General features: G+C 35.2%; 1 protein-coding gene across 2 annotated transcripts in view; it reads left to right on the forward strand.

The window, feature by feature from the left end:
• Positions 1-23,137, forward strand: part of LOC149569217 (ARM repeat superfamily protein) — a 280,021-nt gene that overhangs the window by 145,357 nt on the left and 111,527 nt on the right. For both annotated transcript variants that reach the window (XM_089821970.1, XM_089821969.1), the window contains exons 5-8: positions 17,780-17,883; positions 18,151-18,217; positions 18,345-18,416; positions 22,450-22,611. In XM_089821970.1, the coding sequence (XP_089678096.1) occupies positions 17,780-17,883; positions 18,151-18,217; positions 18,345-18,416; positions 22,450-22,611 (405 nt within the window). The remainder of the gene's footprint in view (positions 1-17,779; positions 17,884-18,150; positions 18,218-18,344; positions 18,417-22,449; positions 22,612-23,137) is intronic.

A 23,137-nucleotide genomic window follows, 5' to 3' on the forward strand; every position in this document is an offset into this window, starting at 1 on the left:
AGCTCTATAGTTCAGGTACCTGTCAAATGTCCATCCATCCTGTACATATTCTGGTAATGAATCCCACTCATTCCTCGCTTGTCGGAGTTCATCTACAATATCTGTTACCATAGCATTAGGTGCGCGTGCTAGAGTTTCTTCTCTAAATGTAGGACGTGTGGGTCTGTCTGCTGTTCCAGACCGTGTCCTATGTTGTGATCCTGCTATGCGTCTGTCATCCTGGTCATTATTATGATTATTCCTCCTATTTTCCCCAATCAAATGTTGCATCATAACCATCATTGCCTGTGTACTTGCCTCTATTGACTGTAGAAGCCTCTCCTGTTGCTGTAAAGTCTTATCATCTCGCACACTTTTGGATGGGCTTTGAGAATGTCTCTCAGCCATATTCTCAGTTATGTTGGTTCTTTTGTAAACTAAATTAAATGGTGGCTGGGTAACCCTATCAAGCTGGCAGGAAACCGCTCTGATACCACTGTAATGACCCGTACCAATAGGCCACTAAACAAAACCGTAAATTTAATTCACTGCTAAAATATATTGCCGAAATAAGGAAATAATAGTGCCAATGTATTCATTCAATGAAAACCAAATATTTTTACAAATTATATGTCAATTTTTAGTACTGAAACATTATGACCTGGCACATTACAGACAACCCTAACTGGCTGTATACAATTGAGCACTTATTACAACTACAAACTGAAATGAGAACATGGATTGATCAGATACTGGAGACTGACTGCTGAAGATGATATGGTGAAAGTGCAGCTCCACTTGAAACTCCAAATCAGCAATTAAGCACAAGTGAAAGGATTGAAATATCCTTCCCATAGCTGCAATAATTCAGGTGATTTCTCACACCCTCAAAATTGCGTACCAATTGAGAGTTTTCATTCTCAATGGCCTATTGTGACTACTTGCAGAAACTCGAGGCTCCACAACGCACATAAACAAAATTCAATAATAAATCTCGATGATAGGCAATGAGCCCTCAATTCCTATTTATTCTTTTTTCCCTCGCTAGGTTGGCCTCCATTTTATTTATTCATTGCTTCTTCTAGCAACCTCTAGAAGATTGTTTTATTTAATGATTTTATAAAATATCACTTTATTGAGTTAATTAAATATAAAGTTATCTTGTAATATATTTTTATTGATAACTTTATAAATAATTTAACTCCTCCAAAAAACGGGGACATTACAGATACTTAAGCTAGAGCAATGAGATTTTTATGGCAGGCTTATAATTCTAAAATGAACCTTTATGTAGAAAATGAGAACATTCCGAGCTCGTATGACAAACTTACTAAAAATAGTAAGCTCCTAGAAATACTAACCACCTTGTCTACTAGTCCTTATTAAAATAGAAAAGATTGAAAAGAAATTTTTTTTGGGTGATGCAAGATTGCTCTTACACCTAGGATGCTTTTGCATCATCAAATGCAATATCTCTATCACATTGTCATCATCATACAATACTTGAGGAGCCGAAATCGTCAAAATTATACTTATACATGTTGTAGCTGCTAGCTTGATTTCTTGATCATGTTATCTTAGCAATTTGTTATGACTTAAGGCGTACTTAACTGAAGCAAGGATCCCTTGTATATTGAAGGTGACTAATTTACCTTATAGAAACATACTTCCAATACATCTAATGGAAGATCAAAATCATCGTTGAGGTCTTTGCCAATCTTTTTTAGTGCGTTCAACCACCACTTCCCATCACTTTTAGGTGCCATATTGTGATCCAAATCACAAAATCTCTCATTCATCCCAACAAGGTTGCAAGATCACCAACTTTGATACCACTGTAATGACCCTAAGTCAACGCCTAACACTTGTTGATGACCTGGTATACAAATCAAACACATATACTTCCCATTACTTCTCTTGGCATCGAATGAGGTTCCAAATCGTTGAGCCTAGTCACATGCATATGGTCTAGAGTGTTAGTTGTGGGGTATGGATCCTTAGGTTGCAGGTGTGTGGGTTCCCAAAATCACAAATTGAAAATCCAAGAGCCTGCCAATTGTCCAACAAGATTCCACAATCATTTCTGGTGAACAAACGAGAATGATCTTGATTCCCCTGCACTTTAGGCTCCGCTATACCTAGGCTGGTGAACCTTCACTCCGAACCCGATCACCGGGTTCAAAGCCTTTATATAGTGAATTTAGTCCTTAAGTTCTCTAACTGGCAAGGTCCTTGAACTTGTTCAAAATAGAGTTGAATGCTGAATGCTTGAATTGATGAATGTTTGTGTAAGTTTTTCAATAATTGATGAGATGCTTGCAAGAAGTATATAGATTCCCGACTTCAATTATAAATCGAATAACAATAATTCAATGATTTTAACAGACCAGTGCCTCTGCGTATCCAGAGAATAGAGTCAACTATTATGAAGATTATTACATACAATTCTATGAGAGAATATTTCATCAAAAATATCATCAATTACTCCTGAGCTCTACAACAAACAAATCTTATATGCAATTCTTTGTTAGTCCAAAAGGGTTTTTAACTTCTTTGGCCGAAGTTCGATTAGATAGAGATAAGGAAACACATATATTTCTCACTATCTTGATTTTCGAACAAAGTATGCAGGAAAATATCCAATGCAAAAATAAAACTCTGTCGGAATAATTCAGTAATCTATTTATTGATCATTAAGGATGATTCCACATTTTAATTACAAGCTCTTTGCCTTGAAAATAAACAAAATGATATTTTATTTATTATTGAGATATAGTATAACTTTTTTTGAATAAAGCATGCATAACCAATATTGATTGCACTGTCTTTATAATCAATGTTTTGGCTGGATAACAATAGTGGCAATGATGATAACAAACTGGAGACATAGAAAAAAAGGTATTTGGGGATTTAAGTTAAAGGAAATTCAGTGAAGAGTTGGATATTGGCAACGACAGAGCAAAGATTGGCAACGGCTAGAGGCAGAGAGCCTCAGACACTACCGGCTTAACGACCTCCCAAGCACATTGGAAATATCAAAATCTGTAGACTAATTTATTAAATATCAAGTCGGGAAAAGAAGATTTCCGAAAGTAATATCCGCATTCTATTAAAAAGTGGGAATTATTGCTAATATCCATCGAATTAGGAGCAGACTAGTCAATATTCCAAAAAACACAGAACAATACATTGTAGCGACGTCTCATCATACAAGCATCAAATTACATAGACTAGGCAATCGCATCACCTAGATTATTGTGTCTCCACATACATAAGCAAGCCACAAAGCACTAAGCGATTCTCAAGATTAATCAGCACCTATATACAAGAGTTCATCCGTAGATCAATAGATTAGGGCTACATTAAATCTGCTTATTTAACATTGAAAATCAAGGGCTACTAAAGAGAACATGAATATCTCTCATCTCTTTCCCAATAGGCTTTGATTTCGTGAGATCCAGTCACGTGGAAGAATAGTGATGGATTGGAAATTTCGTAGTGATTTCCTAGGAAATCCTTGAGATTCCTCTATATTCCAAAATTTCTTGACGTTTTCGTAAGAAATCCTAAAAATTATGTTGTATTGCAAAACTTACTGCTCTTAGTGTCTTGATATTGACCGCAATCCGATCTGGCCATACCAACAAGCAATCCGATCTACACTAAACACATAGGGAACATTTAGTTGGAGATCCAAGAGACATATAAACCCTCGAGCCACAATTTGCGACATTGCCTCTAAACTTGAGCACTGTCGACAGTGAAGATCCACAAAGACTCCATCTGTATTGCAATCCAAGTGAGATCTGACCATTGGAGATCTACACATAATCTATGATCTTCGATCACCCTTGATTGTCACAGTCTAGCATGGTCATTCAATAGTGATTACGAGTGCACATCCAAGTCTTTGATAAGCATAGCAATCTTTGTGCCCCATTAGACAATAATTACCTTGGTACATTGGAGTCATTGCACACATTTACATCTAAGAGCCAAGCTCCTTTGTTAACCATTGCGCTCATTGCTTTGAGTCAGGATTCATTGATCCAGTACGGGCTAACTATCACATGAGCAGATTGGCATTGCAGTCTGAGTTCCTTGATCTCAATGTAATCAAACATTGGATGACCAATATGTGGGATGCACTTTAAAGCCGGAATCAGTCGCTTTCAAGCTTCAGCAAACGGGTGACTTAAATCTCAACACTTCTTTTAAAAATATTGTTATTTTTTATTTTTTAATTTTTTCTAGATTTGTTAATTAATTATTTTAAAATTATTGTTTGTAAAATTATAAGTTGTGAACGTATGGTTACAGATTAACAATTAGGTGTATACTGTATATATAATTAGGATAAATATTAGTTAATATTAAAAAAGATGTGATGGCCAATACTGCTGCTAACTTTGTGAATCCAGTAAATTGTAGACCTCTCTCAAATTTGCCAAGGGTATCATAGACAATGCATTCACTTTTGGTGAATGAAGTACGCCTTGCTGTTTTATCAAACTTTGCGTTTGCATACAAAATGTAATGTGCTTGAAGATGGGTGGATTGAGGTCCGCTCTCGCAGATCCACAAAGAGAAGATTAAATTTCTCTTGTAGACAAATGAACAATTCCCTAGATAGGTTTCCTATGGGTAATAGAACGAAGCGATTAGGGAAACGATCCAACTCCTTCAGCCCCCTCCAGAATTCAGAAATGGTGCATAATAAATCTCAACCAGACCCATGTAACCAAAACCGCAGAAGGAAGGAATCCCCAATTCAAGGGACCTTTGACAGCTGCAAATTGCAACCAAGAAGGAGAGAAATAGGAACAAGAGGAGATCTGTTTATTATAGCACACGATAAAATATGTTCAAAGCAGATGCTAAGATCTAGGATTATTTGCCCGATGGATAGGTCTAGGTTTGTTGGTCTGTTCTGTAGCAAATTTGCTTAAAATACTCCTAAGTAAGTTAAGTAAGCATGTTAACTTAACAATTATGGAAAATGAATTCATATATTTGGATTGTGATAGCTTAGATTTAAGAAATAAACTCTTGTATAGGGAAACCCTAGTTTTGATTGATTACCCTTTAAATTTTTAAGAATGGATCCTCTTCTTCGATCCAAAGAAATCAACAAACTTTGAAGCAAAGAAAGCTATTCTACTTCCCAATCTCTTCATTGAATTTCTAGTTAAGGACAAACTTAGGATCATAGGTCATAAATTAGGATTTTCTGTAGGAACGCTAGAAACTTATATGGCTTGCTCTAGTCCAATTATTATAGTTAAAGTAGATGTAGATGTTATTGATTTATAACATTTAGATATTAATATAAATGGTAAAATTATCTTCGTTGAGCCAAGACTCGCTGAAGGTCTCTTTAGCTTAGAACTAGAACCAATTGCTTCTTTACCTCAAGATGTTTGCAATTAGATTCACCTTGGAGCCAATCTAGATAATCAAATCACACTTAATGAAAAGGGTGGTGGTTTCCTTGTTTACTTGATGCATGCTTTGGAGGAAGGGGAGATCAAGGAATGCCTTCCCCGTCTAAAATCAATAATCATTAAACCAAAACATGGTGGAGAAAAATGCCCCTCACTGTAGGCATCTTTATAGGCAACCCCCTTTTAAGGAAGTAGATAAAATATTCAGAATTCAGAGGAGGATGAGGAATTGTTCAGCTACTTGATCCTTCCAAAGGAAGTCCCATGCAAAACTCCAGAATGAAAAGAAGCAGAAGTCAATATGCTAATTGAAGCCCTTAACAACATGGCAGTGGATGACCTAATGGATCAATTCTTGGGTGAGATTTGTGACGAAGAGGAAGCAAAGTTACAAAAATCTATTTTGATTTCTAAGACTCTGGAAGAAGATAAAAGGGAAGAGGAAACACTCCTTTCCACTCATAAGGAAGTCTTAGGATTTGAGAACCAAGAGGACTTGGCCGAGGACAATCTAGGCCCCCTCTAGGTTTAGGAGCTTCCCTTCCAAGTAGAGGGGCTCTTGAATGTACAAAAGTTCTGAGGAAGCGAGGACGAAAATCCTTGCAAGAAATGTGTGATGTCCCCTATCTAAGAGGTCAAATTCAATAAATAAATATATAATAACAAATATAATATTAAAATATACAATCAAATAAATAAATAATAATATAATTAGAAATTAGATATGAAATATAGATTAGAAAAATATATAATAATTAAATATCAATAATAATGATCCTATAATGAACAAATCAAATATATTATAATTATAATAATATATATGCCAATACAAAATTATTATAAGTAGTGAATATAATTTTTGATTAAATAAATATCATTTGACATTATATTCATTATATATATATATATCATGATATCAAGTGATTAAGTGAAAGGTCGTATACGTTGGATTGAAGCGGGTATAAGTAATACAAGAGGTAAGGAAATAAAAGGGTGCACAACATGAATATTTCGTTATAGTCAAGGAATACGCCCAAGCAAAGATTTTTCCATAGCACATATTTGTTTACACGCAGTCGTGAAGAGTTGGGTATAAAACAAGATCTCTTACCTTTTAGTATCAGTTTAGAATCACAAACATATTTCGTCACTCATCACACGGCAATATCAGAGAGAGACGAACGCAATGACATATAAGTCTTTCGTTGACAAAATCAATTAACAATGGATGATTACTGGATAGACTTCACGATGCTTCATATAGTGATTTAGTGTAGACCATAAATAGCACCTATCAATATTACAACATATGTATTAGACAATAACCATGTAAGGAAACAAATGGACCAGATTAGAGGCATGGGCTGAGATAAGAGTTGCATCCAAGAATGGATATAGTCAAACCAGAATGAACAATCACTAGCAAAACATGAGGATAAAATTCAAAACAATGAATATATTCAGTCAATGGATACAAAATTAATGGTTGGGAGAATATAGCTATAAAAAGATTTCAATCTGAAACAATAACAGGTAGAGGATCGTTCTGTACTAGGATAGCTAACGCAGACAACAAACTCAGTGATCAACATATACATCAGATAAATAAACTATACAATAAGAAATGATAGCATTAATCAACACATAAATTGATGTGCTTACCGTCAATGACCAAAGATGCACTTCATATTCACACCTTCTGTAAATAGCCTTATCTATGGTCATGTGAATATCCACACAACTGGTAATTGAGTTTAATGACAAGTCGACTCATTTTGATAAAATGAAAGTTCCACTACTTTGTGAACTACTTCCATTCACGGGCAACTACAAGATTTAGATTGAGATAACAAAGAGACCGGTTTGAGTGAAAGGCCGTGACAAATATCTAGAAGGGAGATAAGGGATTACAAAATATGAAGTTTATAGGGATAAATGATATCCAAGAGGAGAATAAATAAGGACAATTAAATATAATAATAGCAGCATTACACCAGTGGGAAGAATCAAATACATAAAGTACAGAACCATTTTATACAAGAGGATAGAGAATTAAATAATAACATATATTGAGAAGAAAATACAAAATAGTAAAAAATAAGAAGCGTAGGGATAACAATTACCGAAGGTGTACATCATTGTGATACAATCACAATCAAAGACTGAGAGAATCAATAATAAATAAGAAATAGTCAGAAATAGGAAGCATAGGGATAACAATTACTGAAGGCGTACATCATTGTGATACAATCACAATCAAAGACTGAGAGAATCAATAATAAATAAGAAATAGTCAGAAATAGGAAGCATAGGGATAACAATTACTGAAGGCGTACATCATTGTGATACAATCACAACCAAAGACTGAGAGAATTAATAATTTGCAGTTTAATAATAATAAAAAGGTTTTAATCGTGAAACTTAATATTAGTTGGAGGAAAAAAAAGAACAATATCTCAAGATTAGATTAGAGTGCATAACTTACATTTTAAGCATTAAATTTTCAATTAAAATGTCGGGACATTAGAAAATGCGATCCAAAGATGGGGTAGCCAAGGGTCAGGTTAAAATCATCAATTTTATTCATGCAGGGAAGGGGAAGGTCCTTCCTGCAGTGCTATGAAAATCATTCCATGGAATGATAGGGGCCTCAATGCCCCTAACAAGGAATGATTTCTAAAGCGTTGCATTTCTGCTTCTAAGGCTGGCATAAATTAAGTAGCAAAGAGATGGGTAAATTTAGGTCTTTAGTTTGGAGGGAGGTAAGGGACTCCCCAACAGAACGTGCCTCAGGTGGGCTTGCCATGTTATGGGATCCAGGAAATATCTTTATTTCTTCTTTAGAATTCCATAGGAATTGGATATGCAATTTAGTGAAAGGTATAAGATCTGATATATGTTATAGGCTTTTTAATGTCTATGGTCCAATCAACAATCAAGATAAAACTAGGTTATGGAAGGAACTAGACGAGAGGCTAAATTTAGAAAGGGAAGGTTAATCCATTTTAGAGGGGAGTTCAATGCTATCCTCCACCCTTCTGAAAAACGTGGGATAGCAATTCCCTCTTCCTGGCATTCAAGGAGTATTGTGATTGGGTTAATAGGCTAGGTTTAATGAAATTGAAAGTTTCAAATGACGCTTTTACCTGAAATAATAGAAGGAAATGTTTTAGCAATAGTGCAGAAAGAATAGATAGATTCCTTATTTATGGGGATCTGTCATCTTTTCCTATTTCATTCCATTATGAAGTGAAACCAATATTAGGATCGGCTCACTTTCCGGTCAAGCTCAAAATCTTGGAGGACAAACAACCCAATTGTCCTTTCAGTTTTGAGCAAATGTGGCTCAAAGATGAAAATTGTCTTAAATTAATCAAACAATGGTGGGAGGCAACAAAAGTCATGGGTTCCAAACTGTTCCAGGTTGTAAGTAAGTTCAAAGTTATCAAGTGTAAATTGAAGGAGTAGAATTTAGATTTCTTTGGTAATATCTTTGAGGATAAGCTTACTCTGGAGGAAAAATTTGAATCCCTCTATAATGAAGTTTTGGAGCATGGGATGGGAGAATCTTAGTTCTTGGAAGAGAAAAAGCTTATGTAGCGATTAGAAGTTCTTGCCAAAGAAGAAATTTTTTGAATGCAGAAATCGAGGGACGTTTGGTTGAAGGCAACTGATAAAAATACAAAGTTCTTTCATAATAGCTCAAAATAGAGAAGGATGATGAATCGAATCATGACTATCAAAGGGGTGGATGGGAGTACAAAGAACTCTCCTAATGTAATTAGCTTGGAGGCAATCTCTTAATTCAAGGGAATCTACAATAGTGAGATTAGTTCTAACCTATCTACCTAGCGAGGTATTCTTTCAAACGTCCCTAAACTTGTCTCCAAGGAGCAAAAGTCGAATCAGCTCTTAAACAAAATCATCTGGATAAATCTCTAGGTCAAGATGGATTTCTTGCCTGCTTCTTCCAAAAGTGCCAGGACTTTATTGGAGGCAATATAACAAAGGCCTTGGAATGTGTTAGGAACTCTAGAAAACTGTTGCGTGAAGTTAATAATACTTTTATTTATCTTATCCCAAAGAAGGATAGTGTGGAAATGTTTAATGACTTTAGACCTATTGCTCTTTGCTATACTCTTTATAAGTTGTTTTCCAAGATCTTGGCTTCTAGATTCCAAAGGATTTTATTTGACCTCATTAGTGAGGAACAAATAGGTTTTGTCCCAGGTAAATCTATATATGATGGCGTTATCATAGCAGAGGAAGATATTCATTTAGTCTAGAACAAAAAAACCCCCAATATGCTTATCAAGTTAGATATTAAGAAGGCATACGACAGAGTAGATTATCTATTTTTATGCAAATGTCTATAAGCATATGGTTTCTCCAAACAATGGATAGAATTAATCTTTGAATGCATTTCAACTCTGAAAATGTCTATTCTAGTCAATAGCACTCCCATAGGCTTTTTCAGTATATCTTGAGGACTAAGGTCGGGGGACCCTATTTCCCCCTTCATCTTTATTCTAATGGTAGATGCCTTAGGAAGAGCAATCTCTTGGGCTAGGTCCCTAGGGGATATTATGGGTACCCCCATTATTAGCAACTAGGAACCCCGCTCATCAGCATTTTGTTGATGATACCATGTTATATAGGGAAAGCTCGATAGAGGAGGCCTTAGCCTTGTAACACATCCTGAACAAATATATTGTAGCTTTGGTTATAATTTATCTGGGCATTGGGATCCTCTCATAGAGAAATTTAAACTTAGAATGACAGGTTGGAAGGGCAAGTGGATCTCTTCTGCAAGGAGGAAGACCATGGTTTCTTTTGTCTTGTTAGCTCAACCAATTTATCAACTTTCTTGTATGGATATTCCAAGTGGTAAACAAACTAACATTAATGGTTATCTTAGGTCCTTTTTCTGGCAAGGAAGTGCAAAAAAAAGAAAGTTTTCCCTACTTTAATGGGATAAAGTCTGCAGGTCAAAGGAATTAGGGGGAGTGGGCATTAGGAATTTCAAACTTGAAGGGAAGGCTTTTTAGGAGCTAGGTTGATTTGGAGAATGATCAGGTTCCCTAAGCTAAAATGGGTCAAAACCTTGACTCATAAACACCTTACTTCTCTAGATTTGGTCAATGATTTTAGGGAAGCTAATCCTCCTAAAGGATCAAGATTTTGGAATTTTTTGCTTAAATGCAAACCTATTATTTAGAATAAACTAACTTGGAATCTTTGGGGTGGTAGGGATGCTTTGTACTGGCATGATTCTTTGGGAGGATATAAGGCCTTGGACCTCTATCCATCCCTTCATCTCACTAAGATCTATTTGGATTCCAAATGGGGCACCAAGGTAAGGGATTATGTGATCTTTGAGGGAGATGGGCGGAATTGGAATTGCAAAGATTTTGATTCCGAGGATATTCCCTTGGAAGGTATAATTCTCCTTCAATCAATTCTTCGCTTGGGAAAGATGTCCTTCGAGGGAGGTAAGGATTCTCTTATTTGGAATGGCAACAATAATGAAGAGTACAACTCAAAAACGGGTTATAGGCTTTTGGAATCTTATCAAGGCTTTTCAAAAAGTCTTCTTCCTCTTAGATTGTGCTAGGACAAGTTTTGCCTTCCTATAGATGGGTTCTTCTCATGGATTATTCTTCACCAATACAGTGGTTTCAAGGCCCCACTAAGTGTCCTTTGTGTGATTTTGAGGAAGAAAATGCTGATCATCTCTTACTTCATTGCCCTTACTCTTCCTCATGTTGGCAATGACTATGCTCTCAACTAGGCTTGTTTGTGGCCTGCCGTAGTTCTATCACTAGTATGTTGTCATCTTGGCCCTTTTTAAGATCAAACAATATATTTCATAGCCTTTGGATCTTCTCCTCTTCCATACTTCTTTTGTAATGACCCCAACAGGTTATAACTTCTTCAAACACCAAAAATCTTTATACTTCAGTTGTTTGACATTTCGTCAAACACTTTGCAAGCAAGCTCTGATACCACTGTAATAACCCTCCTCAAATCTGCTCTCAAAGATGCTGATTGAAGGCTCAAAGAATTTTGTCAAACAATTCACATGCAAGAGACATATGACTGATATAGTATTTCAGCTTGCTTTAAATGACTTTTTTCCAATTTGCATCAATGAGAATCTAGTGATAGAAGATTACAATGAACTACACAATGACCTAACATGAGTGTGCTCCTAATTTTGACAATATTCAGTGCATATATTATGATCTAAGCATGAGAAAAGAACACCTACAGCCAACTGGCATTTTTGCAAACAGTTGGTATGCAAACTATCTAGATGATAAATAATGAGATTGAATTGCTTAAATGACACCAGCAACTATTATCTTTTTGATTGCAATCAAATTTCTAATACAATGCTCATGAAATATGGCCAAGACTTTGGCATTTACATGGATTACCAAAATGACAATGCTGGTATAATGCACACTTACAGCTGAAACTTATAATACCCTAAAAAAAAAAATACTAACAAAGGAACCTGGTTGTAGATGGCTGTAATAATTTTCCTTCAATGCTGCCCCTTCCGCTTTACTTTTTCGAACTGCTTTTTCGGCCTGCTTTTTTGGTTTTGCTTTTTCCGCTTGCTTTTTCGATTCTGCTTTTTCCGCCTGCTTTTCCAGTTCCGCTTTTTCCGCCTGCTTTTTCGATTCCGCTTTTTCCACTTGCTTTTTCGGTTCCGCTTTTTCGGACTGCTTTTTCGTTTCTGCTTTTTCGGATTGCTATCCTGTTGAATCTCAAGACCATATCTTTCAATGGCGTCAAGATTTTCAGCTTGAAGGGATTTCGTCCTTCAAACTATTGAGACAACCTCCAGAAAATTCTCCAATTTCTTTGATATTTCCAACCATGCTTAAAAGAAGCTCTTCCATTTCTTTTATAGTGTTCTCACAAGAGCTCCATCCTTCGTTTTCTCAATGTGGGATAAAACATAACTCCCTTTATGTAACTTATGTCTCCAATGTGTTATAAAATAAAAGAGACTCTTTTAATTTAAATATTTCCCACAAACTATAGTCTATGTATTAATAAAGTTAAATATTTAAATTTAACTTTATAAAATAGCTTTATCAATGCAAAACAAATCTTATCAATGATAAACAAGTCTTCTTGCCGATTTTAAACAATTACCATCGACATACCGCTGCCACTGGATCCCATGCCCAAGATGACTTACTATAAATAGTAAGTATGCCCAAAGTTGCCTCAAAACCTCTAAGAAAGACCTGCAACTCAAACTATCTAGGCCAAATGGCCTCTAAGCCCTTTTGATGTCCTGGTTAGCCCACGGGACCATGGGGAAATAGGCTAACGACAACATCATGCTATGAATGCTAAAAAGGGGACATTACATCTTTATGGGAACTATGGAAGGAGAGGAATAGGCAAATGTTTCAAGTAAAAGGATGGATGTAAACTAACTTATAAATAAGATAGAAATTTCAGTCATTGAATTAACAAACAACAGGTTGCTTAACGCAAACATCAAATTAGCTAGGATGACTTATTGGGATGAGAAGATGCGTGGCTGATGGAATGGTTTAAATATCCCCCCCCCCCCCCCGCTTTCTGGGTAAGGGGGAAATTCTAGGAATATCGAAAAGGAATGTATGTGTATGAAAGGTTCTAAAGAAAAGATGGTTGAAGCTCAATTTTGATGGTGCTTCGAGGGGGAACCCAGATAAAGCTGGCATAGGATGTTGCATTCAAAATGATAAGGGGGAAGAAATAGCAAATGTAGCACAATATATAGGAGAGGCCACAAACAACTGGGCATAAATTTCAGCTTTAGTAGAGGGTCTCTCTTTATGCAAAGCTTTGGTATTAATCAAGTTGGAAATAGGAGATTGCTATTATTATTAAATGCTTGAAGAAAGGGCTTTCTTTCCAAATGGAGGTTAGCTGCGAAGCTTTCAAAACCATAGAACTTTGTAAATATTTCAGCAAAGTTTTATTTAACCATATTTATCGTGAGGGGAATAGGAGGGCAAACGAGTTAGCGGATTTGGGGATTGATAAATCCCTTGCAACCGATTCAAAAATATTAATAATCTAAACTTCAGTCTTTTTAGCAATTGTTATCACTAGGAGTTAACAAAGTTAACATAGGGTAGCCTAGATTTCCTTATCATTACAATGTCTTGGCCCTAGTCATTCTCTTTAGACCTGGATGGAAATGAAGGCTCTATTGGAATCTTTATAATGTTTTGCTCCAAATATTCTTCGTGGTTTGACCTTCGTTGAATTCAATGTAGTTACCTATCGTGCTATTTAACCAATAACATGTGTTCTCTAATCCACGATAGTAGGTGTCTAATGATATTTAAATTGGTAGTTGGTATAAAATCAAACCTCCTACCACCATCTTTTGTTGCCTATGTATCTCAGATAGAAGAAATGTGCTGATCATTTGGTCACTATTGTTCAAAATTCAACAAGAATTTGATTTATTTAAATGCAACAATGTTGACTTGCAAATGTTGTTGCCATACTATGCTGGTAGGTATGTTTAAATAGACCACCCTTTCAAAAACTTAACATGAATCCCCCATCCTTCATTATGCATAGTTATAATACAAGAATTGCATCTCTTCTAGTCCTTTTGACGTTAATGCTGGCACTTGTGATCGGGCTCATACTTTTGACATTAATAACAATATTTAATCATGAATCTTTGACATTCTTTTGATCAATATATTGTTTGAACATAAGTAGTGGGTAAGATTTTTAAATTGATCATCGAGTGCATTCATCAAATTGGTTTTTAGAATTTAGAATGGCGGGAATATGTATGAAAATGAAGATTTTACACATAGTCACAGTCACACATGATGATTTTTCCTTTGGCATGGTATTTTGTACTCAAAATTTTGCCAAAACTTAGAGTTCCTTAAGGTGTATGGTTATGATGTCTAGATCTAGCAACATGGTAGTGTTAGGCGTACGGTGCAAAACAAGGCTATTGTACAGTGATATCTCCTAATGTCGTACGGTGATGTTTGGCCTGGTCATATGGAAGTTGCGTGAGGTTTGACCATATAATGTCTATTCTTGTTGTATGGTTGGTAGTGGTCTCCACAAGATGTCAATGGGTGCGAAGTTGATCTTGGATTTGTGCCTGCGGTCTTGGAGATTATTGATGTCACAAATAACTAATTACAATACCAAGTATTACACACAAATGCAACTATATACATGCACAAGGAAATAAAGATAATACTTCAAATTGCAAGATAGAATTGGTTGTCCTTCCTAGCTAATACATGGTTGACAAAATACTAGCGGCTGTAGAAGTAATTTTTATTAAAACATAGTAATGCTTTAGATTGCAAGGCATTATACAAGATCCAAACACATACAAATCAGTCTCCTATTGAAGACAATTAGCGAATCTAACACACAAGTGAAATATCAAAGTGATAGTTCTAACAACATTGTAGTGTGGCGTTGAGCCACCAAAACTGTAAATGCAGATTGGGGAGGATCTTTCACCTTCAGAAGTGCGCACTAACTCCATCCCCCCAACTTCCGGAAATATAAATAAGAGTCAAATTTAATCCATGATGGTTTACAATCTCGAACCAACTTCATATGAAGGTCACCAAGTGCCTTTGGTGAGTTCTCCAACTATAGTTTGAAATACTTCATAATATTGATAGTGGTTGATTTGAGATTACTTTTAGCATGTCACCTCCATTGATGTTGGAAAGGGGTTTGCCTATCAAATTCAGATTGAAGATATATATCAAAATTATTGAACAAATAAACTCTTGCAGATTAATCTTCGTCAATATCTTGGTGGCAGATCTTGGGAAAATGAGGAGTTTTGTATAGATTATACATAGAAGTCCCTTGCGATTTGAAAGCCCAAATCCTAAGAGATTGTGTAAGCAAATGTTACAAAGTTGTATGCTGATCAACAAGTGGTAGAGTGCCATTTTGAGGTTGGAGACATGGTGTATTTAAGATTACATCCATACAAACATTTTACTCTCAAGAAGAGTGGAGTAGAGAAGCTCAATTTTTTATTTAATGGATCATTTAGATTTATTTGGAGGGATGGGGCGATTGTTTTACAAGCTTGATCTACTAGCGAACAATCAAGCACACAATATTTTACATGTATCCAAGCTCAAGAAGACACTTGGACACACTGTGGTGGATGATTGGATGAGGAGGGGAAGCTCATCTTGATACTTGAGGCTATTATTGACTTAAAAGAGTATTTTGTTCGGGAGTGGGTCTACATTAAGTATTTAATCAAATTGAAAGATTTTCTAGTAGAGGATGCAACGTGGGAGAGAGAATAGATTTTACAACTTTGAGAATAGAAATTGCTCGAGGACAAACAGTTTTGGGATGTTTAGTTGGGTTCTCGCAGGCTAATGGGGAATCATTAGCTTGTTTAGTAGGGTACTCGCAAGCCAATAGGTCTACTTGGAGTATTTGATCAAATGGAAAAAATTTCTAAGAGAGGATGCAACATGGGGGAATGAATAGATTTTACAACATTGAGAATTGAAATTGCTCAAGGACAAACAATTTTGGGAAGGGTGGATTACAATCTGCCCTTCATAACCATTTGGCAAGGGGAACCATTAACCTGTTTAGTTGGGTTCTCACAGGCTAATGGGTACAAGAATAGGGAACTTTGGTGGCAATTTAGCCAGGTTTTGGTTTAATTCTAGTTTTTTTTTGTGGTCCAAAGGTTTTATTTTAAATAATGTAACGTCTTAAGTTTAGTTACCGATTCTTTGCTGAAATGGCTGGATGCTGGTTCTGATGTGTCTGGATGCTTGGGTGCGTTAGGATGCTGCACGAATTCTCCTTGATAGCGCATCTTGGGACTGTGGGTTCTTGGTTGATGCACTCCGGCGCATCCAACAAGAATCCGCAGGTCCAGGATGTGCTTCCTAGGAGAATCTAGGAAGCATCCGGGCCCATCTAGAAAGCACGCGCAGCCAAAATGTCTTTTAGATGTCAATTTTAGCATGTATTTAATTGATGATGATGAGAATGTGGATTTTTTTGAGAATCCTTATGATTCTGAAATGACTGAATTTGATTAGTGAATTTGAAGTTGAACTATCAATGGTGAAACATCACGCTATGGAATGGTTTATTTTTGTATATTTCTTGCATTACTTTGCATACATAAATTTTAGTATATTTATATATATGGACGCACCCGAATGCATCCAAAATCCTCAAAAAAAATAAAAATCCGCGCATCTGTGCATCAGTACCCTGCAACCTCATCAGCATCAGCATCAGCATCAGCATCGGTAACTTAGGTTTTAAGTGAAAATTAATATATTTCACTTATAAGTCAAATCTTTTGAGGGTTTGATGCCCTTGTTCTTTCAGGTTATTTTATTCACGGCTAAAGTTTTGATTGTAGCTTCTCTAAGAGGCTTTCTTCTATGTTAGTGAGGACAAATTCTCTCGCTGGTTAGATCTTATACACTGTTGAAAGATGCAATCTACAAGTTCTGAGGTGTTTATTATACAGGCAACATGTGTGTTCAACTGAAAAATCAAATTACTCAATAATTAGGGCTATTGCAGATTTGTAGATTCTGATTGGACAGGTTGTGAAGGGTTTAATAAAACCAAATTGGGCTGTTTGAGCTGCAGACATTCTTCCATCATTGGCAATAGGCAGTTAGAATTGTGATGCCCAGATCTGGGAGTTTGCAGGTCTGATTTAATTACAACCGTGCTTCATAGTCTCAACTTTTTCTGGGTATGTTTGGCTTTGATATGTGAAGGATTTAATGAAATTTGTTGCTGTTGTATTGATAAAAAATCCATTATTCTGATGGGCATCTAAATCTGGAAGATATTGCATGTTATTTGTGTTGTTTCAAAATTTTCATTTGCTGCTATTTATAATTGATTCCAGCTGAACCATCAACTAAACAAACCCCTTCTTTCTGTACCTTCTGTCTAGCTGTAAGGATACTGACACAAAATAAATCATAAAATGGACAAAAAGGAAAAGTATTTTTAATTGAGAATAAGAAAACAGGGCAGGATAACACAAAAGTCAGTAAGTTTTCTGCTTTTTTCTTCCTTGCATGGTGTTTTAGATGTTTAATCCTAATTAGCCAATGATTCAATGCAATTAACAAACAAGTGAGTCCATTATTTACAAAGAGTGGCATTTATAGGCATTAAAGATATATTTTGTGGATAGTTACTTTATGCCAGTAGAGCAGCTGCAATGCAAGATACTAAGTTGCTGGCTGAATGGGAATTCCATGCGAAATTTGTTTTCTTTAAAGTTATTTATAATCATTTATTGATATTTGTAGGTTGCACATTTTCTTGAGAACAGTAACAAAGATGAAGGTATTGGAATACAAGTGATTGCTGAGAATGGTCTCTTGACATCTATCATCACCTGCCTTGCTGATGGGTGAGCCACGACAGTATGAAATAAAGTGAATTTGTACTTTTGTATCAGCAGTCTCTTACCATCTTTAACGATTGTTCTCAATTTTGTTTTTCATGAATAGTTTTCTATCTTGTGTATCTTCTATTTTGTAATTTGTTCTTTGGTATGCAGCATAACATCGTTTCTGCCTACGCTTAGCTAATTAAATATGGTCATTTACCTTTTTATTAGAAAATGCTTAATATAAGTCTACTTATTCATTTGTCTCTGTGGTTATTTTCTTAATAGTGATGATAATGTAGCAGAGGCAGCCGCAGAAGCCGTGAAGAACCTTGCCAAATCAACTAGTGGTCTTGTAAGAGTTTCTTTTACTTACTTTTAAAATTTAGCAGCGAAACATTTTTTATGAGTTACAAACATATATGGTCTGTTTTAATTAATGGAGACCATTTTGTTTAATTGCACTGTTTGTATATTGCTAGGAACTTCTTTTTCCTTCTGAAGAAAAAGGTATCATGCACTTGAAGCAGTTGGCTATGAATTGTGCTTCATTGGTATGGTTTTTGGTCCTTTTTTTGGCATATATCTCAGATTCATCTCCTAAACGTAGAAGTGCTGATTCAAGTTGATATATTTTCTCCATATAATGCAACTGATACAATCTTTATTTTCCTTAATTCAAAACATGCCATCTTTGTAATAATTCAGATGGAATTATGCTGTTGCCAAAAAAAACACGAGCACAAAAAGGAAAATCTGCATGTGTATTCTGTAAGATGCACTGTAAATCTGAAATTTGTAGTGTTAACAGATAACAATAGAAAAATGTTCAGCCATTATGAAACTACATTTTCAGACAACAATATTGCATTAGAAATATGTCATAACAAACACAAAAGTGGCATCTTAGTAGTAACTGAATATTAAAGATTTCTATCAATTCTTCTTTAAGCTTATTGTTAGACTTGATTTGATAAGATAGGATTGCAAGCTCCACCAGCAATTTTGTGGAGTGAATCACCAAGATTTATTGTCTGTTTTGACAAATATATGCTGCTTGATTTTTGATGGCCTAATAGGGGGCTCTTGGACCTTGTCAGAATGTTTATTCAAATCTATCTGGTTATTGTTGTTCTTAGACCCTATCAGCTCCTTTATTTGAATCCATGTGTTATTAATTGCTGACACAACATCTATACATCATCCAACGCAATTACCTTTTTATTGTTGCTAACTTATTTTAGATCAGTATGCCAGCAGCTTTATCTTACTAAAACACTTAATGATTGTGATGTCCCCACTATTAGGGTTGGTTTGGGACAAGTAATACCTGCAAAATAATGGTTAGAATCACAACAATAACAAAACTAACTATATTATCCTACCCTCTAATTTAACCTCTATCTTAAGGACGTCTCCAAATCGAGCTTCCTAGCTCATAGCTACCTCGCCGTCTTCACGGGAGCCCACTCTTTAAGATTCTTCTTGGATGGGACAACCTTTATGCAAGACCAATCACATATGCATACGTTGACATCATTAAAATGTTTTGGCACATGGAGGTTATCTATTGATTCCCGGCCATGGTGGTCAGATGGAGATCTTAACATCTCGCATACTCCATGCTTCGAGTCTCATTAATTTCCACGATGTCAGTCTAATGGACTGACACAATATTATCCATTTTTAATCTTGCTGTTCATATAGGGTTACTCATCTCTCGCATCGGCACGATAGGCATTTATACAAGGATCTCACTTCTCGTACTGGCACTATAAGAATTATTCACAATATTAAAATTTAATCATAACCTGCTTTCCTATAAATATACACAAACAATCTTGTATATACAATGTACATTTCCAAATTATTTATTGCTTAATGTAAGATTAGTTTATTCATTCATATTACCATAGAACTAGTCTCCATATTTTCTATTTAATATAATGATGAACCTAAATTACTATTTATAAGTATATTGCTTTACTAAACCTTTATTTTGCATATATTGTTGTCTATTAATTATTCTTTAAAAGTTTCCTAATATAAACACATATACTAATCATTATCCATAAAAAACATTAAAACTTACCATTTTTTCTTTGCAAGATGCCGGCTCCTACAAATTCGGGATTCCCTTGAAATTATATGTTATTTAACTTGATTATAATTCCTATTGTCACCTTTTATATATTTCCCTAAAATATTCTTTTTCCTCCTTATATTTTGTGCTCCTTTATCTTGTTATCTAACCTCACATAACTGATGTGAATGCAAGGTGTATGATATAATATTTAGTGGATGCTAACTGCATAATATCCAAATAACTCTGCATGTCTTCGATGATAATCCCCTTTAATCCCCTTTCTTATTGTTCTGTTATGCGTTATTTTTTCCCTACATGGTTAGACACTAACTTATATTTATAGCATATGGACCCCTTGGATTGGTCGCATTCCTTGATACCTGACATAATCGGTAATGGGATTTTGATTTTAGATTACTTACGGATTTAGTAGAAGGTTATTTCTTTAGGGTAGTTGGGGATTAATGTAAAGTTTATTCATCTTTTTATGGGTTGATTATTCATTCTTATATGGAGTCTTGTTTATTGATAGATATATATTGATTAACATATATTTTAGTTATTAATTAATAATTGAAATAATTATATGTATAGCAATTTTAGTTGGATGATCAAAACAATCATTTTATTTTTTTAATCGATTACTGAATTATTTCAAATAGGGATATTGACTATTGTGAATTTCTTTATTCAGCTGTTGTTCCTGCTGTTGTCAGCTGTCTGGTTGTAAACTCTGAGTCCCATAGACCCTTTGTGGTCTTTTCTTGGACATTAATAATTTTATCTTATCTTATCTTATCTTATTAGAAGGGTATATTACAATGATGTCAACATTTCTTGATTTCAGACTGAAGTTTCTAAACTGTTGATGGCCTTAGTTATAGGTTCTCTGAGTCTCTCAAAGAAAGCCTGTAATTAGATATAACTTAGATGTAATAGATAATGCTAGCTGTCTTTCATCTTGTAGCTGTTGGCCTTTCTTTCATCTTGTAGGTGTTGAGCTTGCTGACTTTGGCCTAACCTTGTGGAATGGATAGATCCTGGCTTGATGTTGTTGTAATCTGTAAAGAAGGGAAAAATTATTCTTACCTTTGACAGAAATACAAGCTATAGTAGACTTCACTGTAGGCAAGATACCAAACCTTATAAACGAATTTTGATTTGTTCAAGAGAAGTCTATATTTGTAACTTGCATTTGCAGAGTATGACAACTCTAGGAATTCTGTGTAAAATATTTTTGTTGGTCTAGTTGGAGAAAATGACACAAATGACAAATGACAGACAGAGAAGTTAAAATATGACCAGCATGCCAAATAATAGCACCTATGGATGAATGAGGAAATGGCATATGAATGGAATTATTTTGCCTGTCTTTGCAGTAAGGTGACAAGGAGAAGCAAAAACCTCAACCTAGATAGGTCTTGAATGTGAAAGGGATTAGGGGAAAAAGAAATAAGGGGAGCTATGCCACTGAATATCAGACATTAGTTAAAAATCGATGCTAAGGAACCTTGCATACTAGACAGTGATACCTACTGACATCTGCCTTCCCATTGTTATTGAATAGGAGATGGCTTAAACATCATAAATGACGTCATTTTGCGATCTGAAAAAAGTATGCACAGAATCCTGTCCTCAGAGGGCTAGAACATCCTAAAAGACTTCATTTGAGGCGTGAGAAACGTCTCCACAGAATCTTGTTTATATATATTTCTTAATTTTTATTCTATGTTATCATGTGTATAGCATGCATTTAAACGTTTTTGTATCTACATTGTGATTGGACAGAGTCAACTGAGGCATCCATATAATGCAGTTGCCTGGAGTAATGAATTCTTGAAGATCATTCGATATCTTTTCTGCCTAGTTTTGATCTTTTTCTGTTTTAGGCTTAATGTTCTTTTTCCTTGGTAAAAGATTTGTCATATTTCAACAAGTTCTACCATTTACCAGAGCATTTGTATCTTATATTTTGTACTCTCTTGAATTCTGGATTATCCCTTTTCATTTAATATTCATCTTTTGGTGGTGGTAGGTTGAAGAGATTTGAATGTGCATTTTGAATTTCACTATGAGTTAAAACAATTTCTTGTATAGTTGCATTACCATAGATTAAGTGAAGCCAATAGGGGTGATAAATATCAGAAAAATTCTTTTTTGAGAACATTCTGAGATTCATGCAATTGATTTACACATTTGGGGATCAAAAACGTATCAGTGTGGAGAGTTTGTTGTGCACATAAGTTCAAATTGATCTTTCAATTGCATTTGAAATTCACAGCCATTTTTGGTAGATGTGGATGCTATAAGTGCGCTTTAACTATCTTTTACTAGAAGATAGCCATTTCATTGTTGTTTGCTCAAATAATGTAAATTTTATATTTCATATATTCATGTTGGAGAAATTGTTTTAAATAAATGCAAAAATTAGCAAGGATTACACCAATTTTACGTTTTGACCTGTTTTTCAATAATGTTTTGTCTCTACATGGAATTTTCAGGTGCGAATTCGTGTTTTGTCTATTGCTGCTGCACTTTTTAGCATCTCAAGCGAAACAGCTGCAGCAGTTTATCAATCAGGCCTTCTAGACTTGTTTGAGCAAGAGCTCAACAGCACAAGTGATATGCTTGCTGTTCTAAATGTACTGGAGCTGTTATACGAGGTGAATTGTGACCACCTCTATAGAGTGTGAATCATTTTTGAATAATGTATAGTATGATTTGGTTGCAAAAAGTATATAACTGCATAGGCTAGTCTATTTTTTGCAAGGAATGCACCGGAAACATTCATGAACATTTAGAGCATTACAATAATATTCATTGATGCTTTCAAGCATAATTCAAAAACATTGACTTGACAGTAACTCATAAAAAACTGGACTTTACATTACTTGAGGAAGAAAGCACATGAACTTGTATTAGAACCTTTAAAGGCATGCATATAACTGAATTTACATTGGTCATCCTTGATTTATTGTGGAAATATTCAGTTCAAATTCATGTCACCAATTATAACCTACATATTTGTATTAATATTTTACAAAATTCATCTATGGAAAACATAGGTGCAAAATAAGTCCTACTTTTTGCTGTCTAAAACTAGAGTGAGAGTTTAGGGATGGATTAGATAGATGGGTAGATAGATGGGCCTCTCAGGGGTTTAAGTGCAGAGATTCCAGTGGGGTCAAG

This window comes from Cupressus sempervirens, chromosome 3 (genome assembly GCF_028749045.1).
Source record: "Cupressus sempervirens isolate cs-2001-9-10 chromosome 3, ASM2874904v1, whole genome shotgun sequence".
Taxonomy (NCBI): Eukaryota; Viridiplantae; Streptophyta; class Pinopsida; order Cupressales; family Cupressaceae; genus Cupressus; species Cupressus sempervirens.